The 20357-nt window shown below is 39.8% G+C and overlaps 1 protein-coding gene across 4 annotated transcripts; it reads right to left on the bottom strand.

Moving 5' to 3' along the window:
• Positions 1–6885: 6885 nt before the first annotated feature.
• On the bottom strand, positions 6886–20082 carry LOC146656907 (uncharacterized). Of its 4 annotated transcripts, XM_085424690.1 has the most exons (7): positions 19881–20082; positions 19342–19754; positions 17339–18395; positions 16877–17193; positions 16483–16668; positions 12870–12930; positions 11982–12798 (listed from the first exon to the last, which is right to left on the bottom strand). In XM_085424690.1, exons 3-7 carry the CDS (start codon positions 17974–17976, stop codon positions 12594–12596), a joined length of 1407 nt encoding a protein of 468 aa, XP_085280816.1. In that variant the 5' UTR covers positions 17977–18395; positions 19342–19754; positions 19881–20082; the 3' UTR covers positions 11982–12593. The 4 variants fall into 4 exon arrangements, with proteins under 4 accessions (XP_085280820.1, XP_085280817.1, XP_085280819.1 ...); XM_085424694.1 differs by lacking the exons at positions 11982–12798; positions 12870–12930 and adding exons at positions 6886–6995; positions 8934–9004 and having other exon boundaries at positions 19342–20082; XM_085424691.1 differs by lacking the exons at positions 11982–12798; positions 12870–12930 and adding an exon at positions 6886–6995 and having other exon boundaries at positions 19342–20082.
• Between the last annotated feature and the right edge of the window lie 275 nt (positions 20083–20357).

Raw genomic sequence — 20357 nt, 5'->3', positions numbered from 1 at the left:
ACAAAGGATTCAAAAGATTTGTTAAATCATTAAATCCTAGCTATGTTCTCCCCACTAAAAAGGTCATAAAAGCAGTGAACATTTAGTTTTTACAGAATGTGAACAGGCAGAAGTGTGTAGCTGTCCATACCTCAACGTTACAAAAGCACAACTACTGTCCACACCCCAACCACACCTCACCTCACAGTAAATGATCATTTCCCATACTGCCAGTATAAATATACACAGTATACTGCCATCACTACAATATACATGTTTTACACACTCCTTTTGTTGTTGACATTTACAGGCTGTGTGCAAAAGGCCACACTCTTCAAATTCATGCCAACTAATATTTTTACGTCCAGTAGGTGTCCTACTAGAGCAAATGAAGCTTCAAGAAGCTTTGCGCTGGGATGAACCAATTGGATGAAAAGCTTCAGTGCTTCATGAAGCTTCATCCGCCCATCACTACCGAATAGCCTCCTTCTCCTCCTCCTGCACAGGAAATAATCCAAAGTCCGTTAAATTCAAAAGAGTCACTGAAATAAATGTCTGTTGGGTAAAACATGGTCAGGTTAAAAGCGAGCCGTTTAATGTGGCTGATAAAAGAGTACAAAAACAAAAGGCAGATGCACACAAGAAAGAACCTAACTAGAACTAAACTGGGAAAACTGAATGCTAAACACAAAAGGCAAAGAACAAAACCTTGAACGTTGCAAAAAACATAAACATGGAAACTCCTGGAGACATGGAACAACAGACAACTTGACAAAGAATGAACAGAAACACACAGAATAAATACACACAAGGGTGATTAGGGGGAAGTGGAAACACATGGGGAAACAGCTGACACTACTCTGACATAACGAGACAAAGGAAGCAAAGCTGACTACACTGACATAGGACACAGACCTTCAAAATAAAACAGGAAACATGAGACGCAGACAAGACAATATAAACTTGATAACATAAGACACGCAGCATGAAACACATAAAGGGCAAAGGGAGACTAAAACACAGGGGTAGAAGACACAAGGGGAATCTAAATAAACAAATGAGCTTAGATAACCTAATGAACTTAAAAATAAACCATAAACATCAAAAATAAACTAAAACTTAAAACGCTGGGTCAAAAGACCCAGGATCGTGACAGTGGGAGGTTGAAGCCTATCCCAGCTGCCACAGGGCAAAAGCAGGACAGGCTGCCAGTTTATCACAGGGCTAACACAATATATGTGATAGAAAATCAACTGAAATGTTTGATATTTATTTATAATAATAAGAGAATAACTACTATTTATAATAATATTATAGTTGTTATTATAAAATGTATTTATAAATATGTGTATATTTTTTATAACACCCAACATAAAAGGCTTCTTTCCAAACCTGAGCTGTTTCAGACGCTTCTTGAAATTCTGACTTCTCTGAACTCAGTGTAAGGTGTCTGCTCCCTCACTGCGGCTGTGCCTGGAAGTACTTCTGCTTCTTGTCTTCCCCTAATGCAGCTTTAAAGTATTAAGTATGAAGCAACAGTGCTTCTCTTTGCGCCTCTGAAATCTGTGTTCTCTCTACTGATAAACAAAAGAAACAATGTAAAATGTATTAATAAATCAGTAACAAAAATATAGCGTAGAAGGTAAGTAGAGATTTTCATACCATCTTCAAGCCTAATGCTTTTAAGTCCCACACTCAATGCAGCCTGACTCAAAACCTGATTCTAAATGGTTCAGCACAGACAGAGAGGCACAAATGTTTAGTATTAACCTAAGTTACTGATCATTTACAGTATTACAGAGTCTATCAGTCTTTGCATGAAGTAAACATTCCTGTAAGTTTCTAGCTGACTCTCAGGTGTCACAGGTGTGCCAGCAGGAAAGAGGGTCAATAAACCTGCATCCTGAAGTTTGTCATGCAGGATTAAAGGAGCCAGACTTTGTTCACACAGGTAGAATTTTATTTTACACTGACTCTGGGTAAGTATGAGTATCATACGGTTTAAATGAAGCGCTAGAACTAGCAGAAATTTATTATAGATCCATTGAAGCTAATCGGGATATTTACTGTGAATCTGTGAATGCGTTTAACCATGTTACTGGTAACTTCATTAACTAGTAACTTAGCAACTTAGTCATAACAGGAGTTAATATTTCTGTCTAGACACCATTTAAATAGTAACCGCTTTACCACAATATAAGATAACCTTTACACCGTAACTTTAAGCTAGCACCATAAAGACTGTAAAACACGTAATAATATCTACAAATGCATCTCAAAGCTCTTACATCAGCACTCGCAGTATTACTCAACACAACCACATTAACATTATTGAGTGCAGTGTTGGGGAGTAATACATGTACAGGTGTTAGGTATGTAAAGTACAAAATATGAGTAACCAGTTCGTCACAGTTACAGTTTAAATAGGTGATAATTAGAATACAGTTACTGAAATAAATGGATTACACAGCGGTCATTTTCTGTTTCATATGTTAGGCTATCCCACCTCTAATTTTGGTAATTAAACGCATTGCCGGAAACCCAAATAAAACACGTAATAAGAGTGTAGGAGCCATATGAGTTGTTTCCGTCTGACTAAGTGGGTTGGTTTAAATGGACTCACTGTATTGGTCATGGGTGTGGGGCGTGTCTCATGGGTGTGGTATAAGATAAATGTGGTTGCACTCACTTGTTCACAGCACCTAATGTGATGAGCAGAAGGTAGGGTGAGCACGAGGCAAAACTTTCTGTTGACCGCAACATACCGCAACATGATCGTAATATTATCGCAATATGAATGCAAATTGAACACAACGTGATCGCAATTGATAGCAGCTTGAATGATTGTGATATATTTGGACTGTAACTTGATGGTGTTTGTATATTTGTGCACTAATTGATGCCATAGACCAGTTTGTAATTTTGACATAGTAGCTAGTGCAGTTATTCGTAAGTTGCAGTTATTTGTTTGTGCAGTCTGTGCGTTTGTTTGATAGTTAATCCCATATGCTGATTTGTGGTTTGGACAGTTGCATGTGAAAATAAAGAAGCAAATGATACAGAAGTGTTTTGTGCGTTAATTGTTGCGCGTCATCGGTGTCCTCATGTTTAGCCTGCCGCGGCCACTGGTTGGAAGAGCCGCAACAAAGAGGCTCGAATGTACTGTTGATGTTGATGCCGTCAGTTACACAATGGACTCGGAGCCAGCACAACAGAGCCTGCAGCAGGGCAGGAATGCATTTCTTACTTGGAAATTCCAACACCACTTCACATTTAAAGAAGAAAAGGATGGGCGAATATGACTCACTATATAAAGTAGGCCAAATCTGATGCAAGTCTTTTAGTTTTTACTATTTCTTTTCCATATGGGAAATGAAGACAGAACACTAAACAGCAGTAACTTTTGTAGGGTTACTGAAGTTGGACTAGCTGGTATATAATGATGTGATCATTTATTTAACCCTGATTTTAACAGCTCCCAAAGAACCCCCACAGAGTCACTCTGTGAGCAGTTTGCAGACCACTTCAGGGGAAAAGTCAGCGCCATCAGATCTGACATTTTATCTAATCGCGATATGATTTTAAACACATCTGAGGGCTCGATTGTACCTGAGGAGACACTGGACAGCTTTGTCCTGGTTAATGCTGAAAACCTTAAGAAAGTTTTCTCCACAGTGAGACCCACCACATGTCTTTTAGATCCAATCCCCTCTTCACTCTTTAAAACACTGGATTTTTTGAAGCTGAGCTTTTATACATGATGAATTGCTTTCTTCAGCTGGGTGTCTTCCCTGTTGCCTTTAAAACGGCAGTGGTGAGGCCCCTTCTGAAGAAGAGCAATTTGGATTGTAATGATTTTAATAACTACAGACCTGTATCCAACTTACCATTTTTAAGTAAAATCTTAGAAAAACTTGTTTTTACTCAGATTAATGACTTTTTGAATGATAGACAGATCCTGGAGATATTCCAGTCTGGATTTAGGGTGAACCACAGCACAGAGACGGCTCTCCTAAAGGTTTTAAATGATCTTAGATGTAACTGGGACTCCCAAAAGCTCTCAGTCCTGGTGCTACTGGATCTAAGTGCAGCCTTTGATACAGTAGACCACGCTATTTTTTTTTTTTTTTTTTTTTTTTTTAAACAGACTGAAACACATGGTGGGCCTCTCTGGTGCTGTACACAACTGGTTCACTTCCTATCTCTCTGACAGAACTTTTATGGTGAGTATGGATACATGCTCCTCTAAGATCCATAAAATGACATGTGGTGTGCCTCAAGGGTCGGTTCTAGGCCCTGTACTTTTTAATTTGTATATGCTCCCTCTCGGCGGTGTCATCAGGAGGCATGGAGTGAACTTCCACAGTTACGCTGATGACACGCAGCTGTACATCTCCGTGTCTCCTGATGACACCAGACCAATGGATGCCCTTTTTAACTGTATTTTAGATATAAGATCTTGGATGGCAGAAAACTTTTTACAGCTTAACCAGGACAAAACTAAAGTTTTAATCATCTGTCCTGAGGCTCAGAGAGAGAAACTCTTGTCTAAATTAGAGGCATTTTCACTATGTCCTTCGCTACAAGTGGAAAAACCTGGGTGTTATTTTTGACTCTGAGCTTGGTTTTATCCCACATGTTAAATATGTAACCAAAATTGGATTTTATCATCTAAAAAATATAGCCAGAGTCCGCCCTATTCTCTCTCGGGCAAACACGGAGATGCTGATGCATGCTTTTATTACCAGTCGCATTGATTACTGTAATGCCCTGCTCTCTGGTCTTCCTAAAAAGAATATTTCAACTTTACAACTTTTACAAAACTCGGCAGCTCGTGTGCTGACGAAGACCAGAGGGCGGGCCCACATTACACCGGTTTTAGAATCGCTGCACTGGCTCCCCGTGTGTTTCAGGATCGATTTTAAAGTTCTTTTATTGGTTTTTAAATGTCTTAATGGTCTTGGGCCTTCTTATCTCTCAGATCTGCTTTTACCGTATGAACCCTCGCGGACCCTGAGGTCCTCTGGTACTGGCCTATTGATTGTCCCTAAAGTCAGGACACATACTCACGGAGAGGCAGCTTTTCAGTGGTATGGTCCTCATCTGTGGAACAGCCTGCTGGAGGAGCTCAGGGCCGCAGAGAACGTACATGTTTTTAAGAACAGACTCAAGACCCACCTTTTTAATTTAGCTTTTACTTAACGTTTATTTATTTTATGCTTATTTATTCTATCCTGTTATTCTATTATTAATTTAGGCTTTATCTAATATTTATTGATTTATTTTTTAATCTTGTTACTCTATTTATATTGTATCCCGTTCTCATTTATTTTATCGTTTTACCCTGTATATATCCTATTGTGTCATATCTCCAGATCGACCGTGGTTGCTGGGGCTCTGGGGTCCTCTCAGCCTGGCTGGGGGGCTTCTTTGCCTCCCTCCTGCTGTGTGCCCAGCCTGGAGGCTACGGTCTGTGACCGGCTCCCGGTGCAGACGGCTCCCTGTTATAGTGTTTCCTCACTTGGCTCATGCGTACCCAGCCCAATTTTACTCTTTGTGTGTGTGTGTGTGTGTGTGTGTGTGTGTGTGTGTGTGTGTGTGTGTGTGTGTGTGTGTGTGTGTGTGTGTGTGTGTATTCACATCGTTTATGTTAATGACAGTGTGGGGAGTGAGTTGGAGGGTGGGGTGGGCTGCTTTTAACCATGTAAAGCACTTTGTTCTACTTTTTTTTTTTTGTATGAAAAGTGCTTTATAAATAAAGATTGATTGATTGCTACATGATCGCTAGCGACACAGCTATGTTAGCATAGAAACACAGTGAAGCTGGAGGATGAATGCTAACTTTTTTCCACTCGATAAAAGTTAGCATGAGGGTTTCTGGTGGTCAGGGACAAATGCAATCGCATGGCAGGATGCCTTAAACAGATCAAACTTCAGTCAGGAGAATAACTGAGCTGTACAGTAAATAAGTTAAGAACAATGGAATAAAACAAAACAGTAAAAAATAAAACATAGTACATAAAAATTAAAACAGCCCTATATTTAAAAACAAGCTAAAACAACATTGAATCAACTAAAACAACTGAAGTAAAACTAAAAACCAACATCTCACAAGGAGTGAAAGGCCAGGGTGAATAGATGGGTTTTCAGGAGTGATTTAAAAACAGGCAGAGAAGGGGCCTGTCTTATCTCTAAAGGCAGATCGTTCCACAGTTTTGGAGCTGCTACGGCAAAAGCACGATCTCCTCTAAGTTTACGCTCAGTCAGATGCATTTAGGAGCAGCTGATCAGCTGACCTGAGAGAGCCGGTGGGTGTATAAGGCTGCAGCAGCTCAGAGAGATAAGATGGGGCTAGGCCAGAGCTTCCCAAAGTGTGGGGCCCGCCTCCTAGGGGGGGGCGCAGAGCCATTGCAGGGTGGGGGGAGGGGGGGCGGTATGAAAAGGGGACAAAAACAAAATGCTTGGACACTGCTAGCACGGGGCGCCTACACAAACGCAAAGCAGGAGATGAAGCATCGCTGAATAGGTTTCCAAACCAACTTTATTCCAAGCCAAAGACTAGAAAATATGGTGAAGCATATCTGCCCTTTGGTTTCACCTGCACAAGCGCTGAGGTAGGTCTCCCCTGCAGAATTGGTTTTCCCTTCGTCGGGAGCAGCGCTGGGCTGTTCAAATCACGGACAAACAGTATCCCACATTCTTGATTTTTAGTTCACAAACACTTGTTGTAATGACTAACTACTCCTGACATTTTGGAGACGTTAGCTCTTTATACAGTAAAGTTAGAGTGGGATACAAAAAATATCAGGCTGATCCTGCCACGATTTGTTCCCCCGGTTCAAATCACGGAATAACAGTATCCCACTGTGACACACGCTAGGCACAGATACACCCACACACAGGTCGTTGTCATCAGATCCCACATTTATTAAGAGTGTGCACTGAATTACAACAGAACACCGTCTGACAGCGGTCGGTTTCCCCAGCGTCTCTCTCCTCCGCTCCTCTCCACCTCACTATATAAAGGAAAGGAAAACCACCATCAGTCCAAAATCGCCATCAGCTGTTCTTACCAGCATCGCCCCGTTGAGCTCACTGCACCACTCCTCCCCTGCAGCCGCGCCCCGGACCACACCTCCGCCACACCCACAGTTTATGTTTTTAATCCCATTTTGCACAGAGAAGCATTTTTTGAAAAATGTATTGATAGCAATGCTGAATATTATTACACAGTAAAAAAAACAACTACATGTAAAATTACACCGTAGGGGTGTATGTCTAAGGAGCTCAATGAGGTAGCTTGGAGCTATATCGTTAATAATTCGGAAGGTGAGCAGCAGGATTTTGAATTGAATGCGATACTTAACGGGAAGCCAATGCAGGTCAGCAAGGACAGTGGGTGATAGAGGCATTACATCGGTCTTTCCATCACATTTGTGGCTTCTTCTCCGCTGCTTCTAAGTGGAAATTGGTACATTTGACTTCACTACAATTATCTGACATCTTTAGTTGTTATTTTACAGATGAAGATTTGTGCTCATGAAACGCATGAAGTACAATTTTGTTTCTGTAGTTGATCAATCAGTTATTTGACTTGCATGAATTCAGCAACTATTATTATATGTTAAGTCTTTAAAAGTACTTACTGTTGATATTATTTTCTGTAAATTGTTCAAAATCATAAATGTGTGAGAAGCACTCAATCAGGGGCGACTCCAGCATCAAACCTTTAGGAGGGCTCAGCTCAGTCTTAATGTCATGCTTTTAGTGTTGCCTTCAAAAGAAATGTAATTTTTGGATGACCTACAGCAGTGTCTAAGAATAACAGATTTTAATATAATACATCAGCTTTACGGTGGTCACTTTAGTTTAAAACCCGATGCAATGGCACAGTCATGTTGACAGTAAATTTCAAAAACAGTTTAAGAAAAAGCAGATCAGAGGAGAAACCTGCACGGCATTGTTTCAGTCTCTTAACCACATAGAGGCAGGTCCACCAAATCATCAAGTATTTAAAGTACCATTATACAATACAGACAGTTCAAAATCCCCCTGCGACTCCACGTACCTGCACAAGAAGCAAACTGGTAATAGAGCTGATTTTAAATGACAGCTTTTGAATTCATGCAAACCCAAACACTTTGTTGTGCAGACTCAGCACAGAGACTCGTGTACACCAATTCAGAGAGTGGAGAACAGATTTGTAGTCTGTCACATCAGTATAGTGGCATTCATCCTGTTCAAGTTTACAGTGATGTGAATGTTGCTAAATGCTATTATTCACATTAATAGCAGAGTGCTACTGAAAAGCACACAACGCATCCATTTAATGCATGTAGATGTTGTGAAAAATCCACCTGATCTCTGTTAGTTCCAGTCTCTCTGTCCGCGCTTCCTCTTTGTACTGACAATCACACACAAACATTTTATATTCAACTAAAAAAATAACAAAAAAAATATGTATATATTCTTGTAATAATTATTTTAAGAGCAGTTTCGGATCATCGTTTGATAAGAGCATAGCACCCTGCTTAGTTATGAGCGATCACCATAGATGAATGTGGGCAAAGCAGAAGTGACATATATGTAGCCAGGTGGAAGGTCTTTATTATCGGACATGTCCCTGACTTTGACTTCATGTCCACTCTTACGTGTGGACATGAAGACATACTTCTTATGTGTGCTGTGTTCCTCCATCTTTCTCCCTTTTTCTCCCCAGCCATGAAGTCTTTTGAATTTTCACTCAATAACAGCACCTTTTAAAGTTATTTGTTTTTATTTATTTAAACATATAGTAAAATTAATATAAAGTGGTACATGTTATGCACTACCTAAAGTGTGAAGTCACAGAATGATACTATTTAGTGCAGTTTTTAATCATTACCAGTCTTCATCTTAGAGCTTGTGCTCTTATTGTGCCATGATGTCTCCTTTTAAACTGTGTGGATATTCACCTCTTCTTCATCCTTCCTGTTCCTTTCACCAAACTGCTCACTCTTGTTCTCCTCTGATCTCACTTCCTGTTCTGGTTATAAGAAGAATGCAGTCAGCATGTGTCAAAGACACTCCCTTAGATTAGATATTTAACATTTTATTTATCAACTATTTTATGCACTAAATCAATCAATTATTAAACAAATATCATATTGTAGAAAAGCAAATAATAATGCACTAAGCAGTTTCATGCCACAAGAGCTAAATGGTCACTTCACTGTATTTATTTCCCACAAACTACTATACCTAGGATCTTCAAGTTTCCACTATAATTCATTAATCTGCAGCGACTGTAGAACATAAAGTATATTGACCTCTATTGCTTTCTTTATGACTTGGCCTGAATACACACACATACACATCTTTGAATAGCACAACAAATGAGGTAATTTTCCATGTGTTTTAATAGGTTTTAGTGATTTATGGGTTTTATGTATGTGTGTGTATTTTGGTCTTCAGTGTAAATTTATACAAACTGTAATTTTTTCAGATGAAAGATCCATTATTTAATGTTGCTTTATGTTGACTCTATGGAGAATAAAGCCTTGCATGAGTGTTGCTATTTTTAATTGTGGAGTGGAAGACCTACTGTACTTGTTGTTTAGTCTGTGATCTGAATGCCAAATTTAACCAAATTGAAAGCAAAGGTTACAGCTGGGATATTCCACACATTTGAAAGACTCATTGTGTAACTCAGATGTTTATGAGCTTTGATCACTCCAGCATAATAATTATCATGTAACTGCAAGAAGACTTAATGAAACTGAAACAATGCACCCTAACACAGGCATCTGAACTGTACACTAAGGAGTGCATGAAGTGTACCTCTACAGCTGAAAAGAGTTTGACTCTATAATTTCTGGATCTACTGATTTGTTTCTGATGTATCTCTTCTTTTATTTAGCCTGTATTTGTATAGTGCTTTACTAGTCCCTAAGGTCCCCAAAGCGCTTTACACAACCAGTCATCCACCCATTCACACACTGGTGATGGCAAGCTACATTGTAGCCACAGCCACCCTGGGGCGCACTGACAGAGGCGAGGCTGCCCGACACTGGCGCCACCAGTAGGCAACGGGGGAAGTATCTTGCCCAAGGACACAACGACCGCGGCCGTACAAGCCGGGGCTCGAACCGGCAACCTTCCGGTTACAAGGCGAACTCCCAACTCTTGAGCCACAATCGCCCCATTATGAACAGAAAGATGATGAAATCCTCTTTATTTGAGAAAATGTCCTTAAACTATTTTTCCTCCTTCTTACTGAGTTTCCAAGCTACCTCTTTGTTAAGTGAATAAACTATTTGAACAAGAAAGATATCATGGCATTTATGATGATTGTGTGTGTGTGTGTGCGTGCGTGCGTGCGTGCGTGCGTGCGTGCGTGCGTGCGCGCGCACGCGCAGAGGGGAGGTCAAGACAGGAGCTCGCTGAGTTGACCTGGTACATCAAGTTTGGATTTCCCCAGTTATTGGTAAACAAAAAAGATTTAAACTTAAAAGATTTTGAGTTCATGCACACTAGAAAAAAAAATTCTCTTCATCACAATCATTTGTTTAAAAATATGGCTATTTTACTGATCTATGGTTATTATTAAAGAGGAAGGAAAGAAGAAGAGGAAGCCTGAGCCCAGGTTCTGTCCATTTTCATAACAAGTGACAGCACAGACATCTGAGCTTTTTCGTCATAAAGATTGTGATGTGAAGCATCAGCAGGTAAAGTGTCGTTAAAGTGTCACTTCAATAATGCTGCTGGGAGAAAGAAGTGTTGACACATACTAGTTTTGAATAAAAGGTTTAAAACACAAACAGTCGAATCCTAGGTGTTGCTTTTAAGCTTAAAGAATATAATAAGTTCTAAGACAATTCAGTTTACTTCTTACTGTCCATGTTGTGTTGTGGTATTTACTTTATCATGAATGTACGCTACTTTGTTCTAGCGACTGTAAAAAAAATAATTGTATTCATGAAATAAACTAGACTTTCACAGTCTGCATCTTCCACAGTTTTTATGCTTTTTTTCCACTCCAAGTTTGACACAAACCCACAGACAACCAGAGTTAACTATGTGAAGCAATCACAGACACTGTAATGGCTGATTTTTCTAATAAACACAATCAGGTTAACATTAAGGTTTAACATTGAAGGAGATTTGTTCCATAGTCACAGTTATGCTTGTATTTCCTTTACTTACATCCAACACTACTATGTTCTGTTTCAGTCCAGGTGCTGGCAGTTTATCCTTTGTTGTTTGGACAAATAAGCTTAAAGCTAAACCTTCATGTTTTTGATGGGAAAGTTTGTTAAACCATTGCTCAACTTATGTCTGCACAGAGCAGATAATTATGATGTACTTGTAAAAAGACTTGATAAGCAGGTCACAGCTGAATCAAGGGGTAATAAAAATAAGACCACGCGGTCTCAGCACGACTACACATGCAGTGGGTTATCGCACACATTTGAAAGACTCATTGTGTAACTCAGGATGTGACCCCTTATAAAGGAGACAGAGAAGTTCTGTTGTTCAGTCAAGTAAAACCTGGTGAAAGCGCAATTCTAAGACTCTGGTCGTTGCTTAAGTGTATAGATAAAAAATCTTTTCTTCATACATTCTTTTCTTACTATATTAGTATAATCGCCAAATCGATCATTTAATATTTATCTCCTGAAACAATCTACATTAACTTTTTATCCCTAGAAATGTGTTTCCAGAGTCCCAGGTTTAGTGACTTCCTGTCCACCATCACATTAGCCGAGTAGTTGTCAAATTTGAGGGGAGCAGAGAAGATCAGACACCAGTCAGCAGGTCAGAGGCCATCTCTCATTTCACAAATCAATCACTTGATTTATAAATGGAACAAACACCCCATCAGACCAGGTAATGACCCATTATGAGACAACAGCCGTCTGAGAGGAGATGTTCTGTATCACAAAACATGGGAAACAAACAAACTCTAGGCATTCTGAAATATATAAAGCTCAACAAAAAAAGACAACCATATCAGATCCTGATGTAATTCATGTTGTTGTTGTCTTTATTAGTCATTTAAAAAGAGGTCCAGAAAAAGTGTCCAGGAAGAGATTCTACTATTTATGCAGCACTGCCCCCGTGTGGCCACAAAGACACACAACAGCTTCATTTCTCAGCCTGTTGCCTTCTTTTTCCTTCATGATGTAAACAGTGAATGAACCGAAAGAAGTCAACCCATAAACTGTTAAACTGATACAACAATCATGATGATTATGTAACAAGTTGTAGTTGACTTTCTGGTGGTCGTTTTGGTATACAATTTAAAAGCCATTTTCTTTTATAAATACACCATACACTTTGTTCTTGACCATTTCTTTTCCTCATATCCTTAACGGACAGTGGAGGAACACTACATCTAGCTTCTGTTTAACATTTATCCAGGCGCCCCCACACTGTACCTCTACAGAAACCAAGGGAGAGACAGACACACAAAGATTTCCACTTGAATCTTGATCTCAAAATAGAAAAAGTTTTATCACAAAATAATTACAAGAGCACAAATAAAAACTCGAAACCAAAGACAAATGAAATAAAAGGGCAAGGCCCTGCGACTGAACACAGCACATCTTGCACACCTTTAAAATTCACAAATTTCAGTTTTCTTTGTCAGTCTGTGGTATTAAAAAAATCTCAACATGATGACCAATGTTTGACCTTTCACCTCTAGCATAGTTTTCTCTGGATTTCAATCTGGCCACTCCTGAAATGACATTTATCAGTGTATGTACAGCATCCATTTTTGGTTTAGACAGTCTGACACAGACCGTCTCCATGGCAACCTCCGAGACTCTTCTTTTCCTAAAAAAAAAAAAAAAGTCTCTATATGACCACCAACAAACCTGTTACACCATATTTTTTCACCAGCTCACCTTTGCTGAAGGTTCTCATACAAATCTAAACATCTTTTGAGAAAGTCCACATCACTCTGATCTGTAATGAAAACAGAAAAACAATGACAACACCAGCAGAGGCCTCCGACATAAACCTGGCAACATAAATCTAGATAACTTTGCTTATTTATCTCTTAAAACATTCAACAAAGATTAAAAATTCTAACAAATATACCAATATCAATATATATTCCAGAAACAGGACATTCCAGTTAGATCCTCTCCAAACTTATACTGGGCAGCTCAGCCCATCATCCACTTTCACAAAACAGAAAGCCGCCTGATACAACAGCCCCAAAAGTGACAAAAATCCACCTCCAAAAAGCAAAACTTCTCATAATGGAAAAACAAAAAAGATTGTCAATCCTATCAAACACTTTCTCTTAATCTAAAGAAATTATTCCAACATCAAACTGTACAATTTACAAATAACTACCAAGTCTCTCATGAGAAAACTCTTGTTCACATTAGAGCTGTGTGGTACACAGTACGACTGATCTCTGTGAGCGATTCATTTCACAAAGTGTTTCGGCCTGGTGGCCAGTACTTTTGAAGGAAGTTAGTAATCTGTGCATAACAGAGCCACGTCTCCATTTCTAAGCAGAGACAAATCTCTGTTTTTTAGGGAGAAGAGAGAGCCCCACATGATGGCTCGATGCCAGTAACAGTCTTTTACAGAAGTCTGCAGGCAGCCCACCCTGTGCAGGAGCCAGCTGACCAGCAGCAGCACTAATCTCCTCCAAAGAAAAGTTAGCATCCAGGACAGCTCTGTCCTCAGAGCTCAGCTGAGGAAGCCCCTGCAGCAGCTTCTCCACTCAAGCTTTATTACTTTACTCCATCCCTAACATGGTGGTGTAAAAGTCCACGGCATACTGACCTGCTCTGCATCCAGGAAAAACCACTAACGCCACATAAACTACGCTAACAACACCATACACAATTACACTAACTCATAATCAGCCTCACAACACACCACACATAAAAAAAACACAACTTTCAGCCAGACAAACCACACAGTCCACCAAACTTCCATCATTCACAAGAGAGAGGGAGAGATATAAAACGAGAGAGTTTAGTGGATGTGTGTTTGTGTGTGTGATACACACAATTTATGAATGTACTCTCCAATAAAGGTTATGTAGTTGATGAAAAGTGGGTTAGATTAAATGTTTACATTTCTTGTGCATGAAGTAAACTATAATATTTATATGTAAAATTCCACACCTACACCTGTGCGCCCTCACACTGCAGCACATTTTACTCCCCTGGTTGCAGAAACCATTCTATATTTTGTCACAGCTGCAAAAGAAGCTCCACTCAAAGAAACTCAAAGTTGATGGAGAGGAAGAGATTTCAGAACATGAGGCAGGAAGGTGGGGAGAGACTGAGGCGGTATGGCACACAGGAAACGGTCGAGGGCAGACTCAAACCCAAGCTCCTGCAGTGGGAACTCTAACGTTTAGTACATGTGTCCCCACTCAGCCAGGTGAGATATAGCAGAACCATCAATTCAGAGTCTGACAGTAAGGGTGAAGACGAGCCTGACTGTTGGTCTGCTCCAAAACAAGCCCATAAGCAAGCTTTGAAATAATATGTTACAAAAGTGTGAAACTGCGACATGAAATTTGATTTGAAAATGAAATTCATCCTGATCAGGAGCTGTTATGATCTAAATGGTGTTCTAGATCCAGTAAGCATTCATTCAACTTGTATGCAGCAAAATTAAAAATAAGTTACCACATGTTGTTTTTTAATTTGGTAAATAATTGATAAAATGTTAAAAGTACTGGTCGTACCTTAGCCACATGTTTTTTCTGTGTCCTGAGCTACAAGGTTTCTGGACAGGGTATTTTGCTATTATGTCAACTGTTCTTGGGGTAACTCTTCATCCTTGTCCTCTGATTGCTGTATTTGGGATTCCTGTTCGCTCACTTACACTTGATTCCACACAAAAGGATATTATAGCCTTCACATCCCTATTAGCGAGACGTCTAATATTGTTGCATTGGAAGTCTGTTAAGTATCCTACTGTTTCCCGGTGGCTTGAAGATGTCATGTTTTTTTTAAAACTTGAAAAAATTAAATATACGTTGAGAGGTTGCACAGCCAAATTTTTTCACAAGTGGCAACCCTTTATCTCTTATTTTGCTAGTCTAGAGGTATTGCCTGTTTAAATCTACTTTTGTTACTGTTATATTCCTCTAATATGTTTGATGGTTGTGTTGATCTGTGTGGGACTGGGGGGCGTTGTGGTTTGTTTTTTTTTTGTTACTTTTATTTATATTTTTATATATATACATACATACATACATACATACACATATACACACACACACTTAGGAAAATGAAGAAAGGTTGACTGTATTTCGGTAACTACTTACAGAAAAAGATTGATGAGCAGAAAAAAAGAAACAAACTTTAATTGTTTCTGATTAGAAGCTGTACAATCCGGACTGACTTTAACAAATGTGCTATAGGCTCACCTGGAAAATAGTGAGCTTTAAAAGACTGATTTTGTTCCAAAGGCTTGCACAGACCTCAACCAATCCTAAGGCTAATTAGCACGGCTAGAATTTTAAAAACATTTGTTAAATGATGTCATTGCTAACATATACCTGTTTTAGAGCATGGTGAGTAGCGAGAATGCAAAGTTATTGTTACCTCTAAAAAGAAAAATGTGAAGATGTGATATTAGCATGAGCTATATAGTATCTCCAAAAGTTGATTCTGTTCATCTGGACTTTACGTTTTGTGGGAAAAACGTTTCGTCACTCATCCAATTGACTTCTTCAGTCTCAGCTGACTGCAGGTTTCCCCAATCTTATAAACAGTGCATGTATATGGTTACCTGCCCCCTTGCAAAACTTTGCTAGACCCGTCCCTGCACAGTTACCAGCTGTCAGTAAAAAAGGATCCTGATGTTATTTGTCTCTCAGAAACAGTTCATAACTTCCCTTCAACTTATTCATGTCACCTAAAAGGTAAACCTGTTTCTCCATCACCTGTTCAGCTCTGATGATTCAGTAAGGACATCTCCTGGTTTCATCTTCACGTTTCCCTCTCACCATATATCCAAACCGATATCATGACCAGCAGCTGTTACAGCTGTGGCTCCAGCCAACATCAGCTGATACTAGAAAGTAATATTAAATAAATTCTAATAGCAGCTGATCAAGTTTTAACCTGCTGCTGTTGTTTAGAGCGACCACCGCTGGTTTCCTCTTTCTGGCTCGAAATGCACGATAAACAAACAAGAGAGAAAAGCGATCAGCTGATCATTGATCAGTTTCATCATTTAAGTAGCAACAGGAGAGAGAGGGAGAGAGAATGGGAGAAGAAGAGGCAGCTGGCCACGTAAAGACACAGAAGAACTCCAGCTTTGTGTATTTTTTTTTCATTCAAGCTGGACATTCAAGCACACTTTACTTTCTGAACCTTTTGTTCAGTTTCAGCAAGAGCTGGTTTTCTAAATTAACAGAGGCAATCCGACTTCGTTTGGCTGTGAAGAGTAGACCAGCACAGCTAAAAAGTCGTTCACACGCAGCAGAAGCAGGCAGAGCTGTGTTCAGTTTAAGAGAGAGGTTTTTGATACCTGAGAAGGAGTGCAGCAGCTCCATGGTGTCTGTGGCACAAGCAAGGTAACCATCAAGCTCAACTGCACTTTGCAGCCTTCTGGAGATTGGTCTGGAGAAGAATTCATCTTCATCAGATGACTCTCTTTGCTGATCCTCACTCTCATGCTCTGTCGTTTCAAGATGTTGTTTGATGTATGTCAAGGCTGTAATTGCAAGTAGATAACACAATTTTGTTATTTAAATTTCAGTGATTATTCCTGAACACAAATTTAAAAACGGCAAATTCTCAAAAAGGATTGTTTAGTATTCGGGACAGACCATCAATAACTTACAATGTATTAGGTGAAATACTCACTTAAGCATGTGTTCAAATGTAAAAATACACAAAAATGGGATCACATGAATCCTTACCAGCCTCTGTTACATCTGCTCTGTCAGTCCAGGAAGTCTTGAACTTGGGTAAGAGGACTGCAGCTGCAGCCAACTCTGGATCCTCCATCATCGCTCCAAAACGCTTTTGAAGGCCATTTTGCAGGACTCTGATGAGTGGCACGCATGTCTTGCTTGATGTCTCCAGCCTGCTAAGTTTGAACAGTAGTTGTTGGATTACTGGCAGGAGCCATCCCATAAAGGAAGTGGACTCAGACTGAAGAATGTTTGAAGCTTTCACCAGTGGCTTCATGGTGGTACAGTACTCCCTAAGGAATGCAACTTCTGCAGGACTCAACCTGTAAGACACAACAACAAAACCCACCATGACTATAACAGGGATCTTCTGATTTAATATTAAGAGTCTGCTCACGTTTTTAACCATCCATTAAGGAAAATTCACAAGATTTGCAACCATATTGGTAGGTGTCCAATTTTACTCACATTTTCACCTTGAACTCCTCACAAATGCTCCTGATGGCATTTTCCCCCTTCTCATCAATGATGCGTATTATCCTTTCAATGGCAAGGTAGGTTGAATTCCATTGTGTTGCATTGGGACGAATGATCTGTAGCTCACACTTGTCCTCTACCACTTCATTAGCCAAATGAGATCGGCCAGTTTTGTTCCAAATGGCCTGGCATTTTGCAAAGCATGCACGGGAGAGCCTCTCGTAGGTTTCATTCACGCTCTCTGCTAGGGCAGCATCAGATGTTGCCACAAGGTTTAGCAGGTGACATGCACATCGCTGATGAGACGGGAGTTGATACTCCAAACCAGAGTCTTCATCAAGAATTGCACTTGCCTCATGGTAGTCAATATGGTCAGTCAGGTCAATAGTTTCTGGGTCTGTTTCATCTTCAGCTTCATCTGCATCATTTTGTGCCCCAAACAGTGGATCCAACTTTGTCAAGGCCTTCCACATATCAGTTGTGGTTCTTACAACTTTGCCTCTAATCTTGTATTGGCAATGGATATCATCAAGCGCACCAGCAAGCATGTCAAATGTGTGAGACCCTCTCAATCTTTTGCATGCTGGTGCTACAGATCTTCTTTCCAGGGACTCTTCCTCCAATGGCATGTGACTCCAAGGTAACTTTTCTGATGAGCTGACCAACAATCAGTAGTGGTAGCAACAAATTTGACTTTATCCAATGCTGCAACCAAAGTCATCTTCATGTGATCAGCAGCTTCACAGATTCTGGCACGGACAGTGGGTCTGGAGAGGACTTTGGCTTGAGGTTGTAATGTGGTAACCAATTCTTTGAAAGATGGCTGTTCTACCACTGCAAATGGCTGTAGACCCTCACATATGAAATTGATGACAAGCATGTCAACAGTTGCTTGTGGAACATGTTTGTTTGCAGCTCTCAACATCAGGTCTGGTAACTTGGCTTGTGTATTTGCTGAGAGCTTGTTTGGTGTGGCTGTGGCCTTTCGCTGACGAGATGTTGATGCCACAGTGATATTGTACTGCTCAATCTTCGATGGATGTTTCCTCTGTAGAGATAAATATTATCATACGTCAGGTTCATACATTACTTCATAACATCACTGTGATTAACACTACAGGAAAACATTTTTAAAACATCATTCAACTAGACATGAGCTAATCTTTGATTGTTTAGCATAGTATAAAAGAGTGGTGAATTTGGTCAAATCTTGCAGATATATTGCTGTATTTATTTACAAATGTAAACCAATTTTGAACGATCATTGCGAAAAACATGAATTTCTGTATACATTCCAAGTTCTGTAATCTGTATACTATCTGTAAAAAGAGTACCGACCAATGTATCAGTATCTAAATTTTTAAGTCCTTTTTATCAGTATCACCCTAAAGTTTTCAGTATTAGTCAGGTTCTAAAAATACTAAGAGAGCAAAATATGTGTATATAGCAAATGTAATTTAAGGAAAGGGATCACATACACAAAAATGCTGCCCATACAGCTAACAAATAAAAACAATCCACATTATGTTCTTTAAAAAAAAATATCATATTGGGAAACATATAACCCTACTGATTAAGAGCCACGTCACTATGATAGACCTATATCAGGCCAATGATCCTGATCAACTGATCCATCAAGCGGGCTCTGGTACATGTCAGCTGAGAGCTGGAAGATTAATTTGAGATGCAGCTCAGCACTGTGTTCAAATTTTGTTTTTGTTTTTTATATAGGCCAGCTGATTGTAGGCCTGTGAGTTTTAAATGACTACAAATTTAATTTATTGTAATGACGGTGGTTATCCAAATAATAAGCTAAAACATTCCTACGAATTTAGCTCAATTATGCATGCACACACGCACATTAGCTAGCTCCGTCTTATTTTAATATCAGGCTAACCAATGGCGGTGACAATATCTCAGCCAAACTAATAACCTTAACACACATGAAAAATAAGAAGGCAATATTGTACACGTATAGTTGTAAAACCTCTTACCTCAATGTGTTTTTTTTTTTTTTAGATTAGACGCTGAAGTCTTGTAAGCTGAAATGACTGTAGAGGTCAAACAAAGTTTGCACTGCATCTGGACGCTGTCTCCTTTTCTCCCTCTGCACATGAAAAATTCCTCCAGGTATGGCCACGGGCACACGTCCTCCGTCTTTTCTACGTCGTTTTCATGGTTGACAGTTGTCCTCTGTCTCCATTTTGGCTTCTTTGTCTCCACATCTTCCGTCTATAAAGTAGTTTGTACTCCACCATGTAGCACCTCCAGACACCTGTGCCTGCTGCTGCATCAGAGTTTATTCTTTGCTTACGTCTTAAATTGGCCGGTGTTCCAGATCTACTGGCGTTTAGATCAACTGGCGTTGGTCGAACAGATGTGTGGCAGTCTTGCGTTTCAGTAGCTCCTACCGACAAACCAGCAAAAAAACGCCAAATGTGTCACCTGTGACACTTGTGAGGTTGTCTCAAACACACTCCGTCAGTCTTGATGCTGTTGAACAACAAAATGTTTAAAAATGTGGCGAGTTTACCTGGTGATATCCTCGTGCGCGACGCGATCGCGAAAACAGCAAACAAGTAACACCACGCCGTTGTTGTTCACGGGACAGCAAGAGTAAACGATCGGGAGACTCTTGTCGTCGTTATCGTTCCCCTCGCACGGTTTATTTCTCCGAATTCAGCGTTTTTGCTTCACAACTACAGCGTGCAGTTTACTTTGTGCACTAACATGGACTCGAGTCAACCAGCGCCACCTCTGGCCAAGTGCCACAGCCTACAGCCAGATCAACCTGTGACACACATCTGCACCACGTTTGAATTCGTGTCATGCACATTTGTACCTTTCAATTGTGTCTGTTTGTGCGTCATGCAAATAAACCTTTGGAAAGAATGAAATGATATCATATATTCCTTATTGGCCTACATTTGTACAAAATGCCAAATGACATACACATAAGAATCACCATCCTGATATCAATACTTTTGCCCATACGAAAAATGTCGTGAAC

Source organism: Rhamphochromis longiceps, linkage group LG12 (assembly GCF_057381845.1).
Source record: "Rhamphochromis longiceps isolate RC_006_pf linkage group LG12, R_longiceps_female_GT1.1, whole genome shotgun sequence".
In the NCBI taxonomy this organism is placed as follows: domain Eukaryota; kingdom Metazoa; phylum Chordata; class Actinopteri; order Cichliformes; family Cichlidae; genus Rhamphochromis; species Rhamphochromis longiceps.
This window is presented reverse-complemented; position numbering and strand designations above follow the sequence as displayed.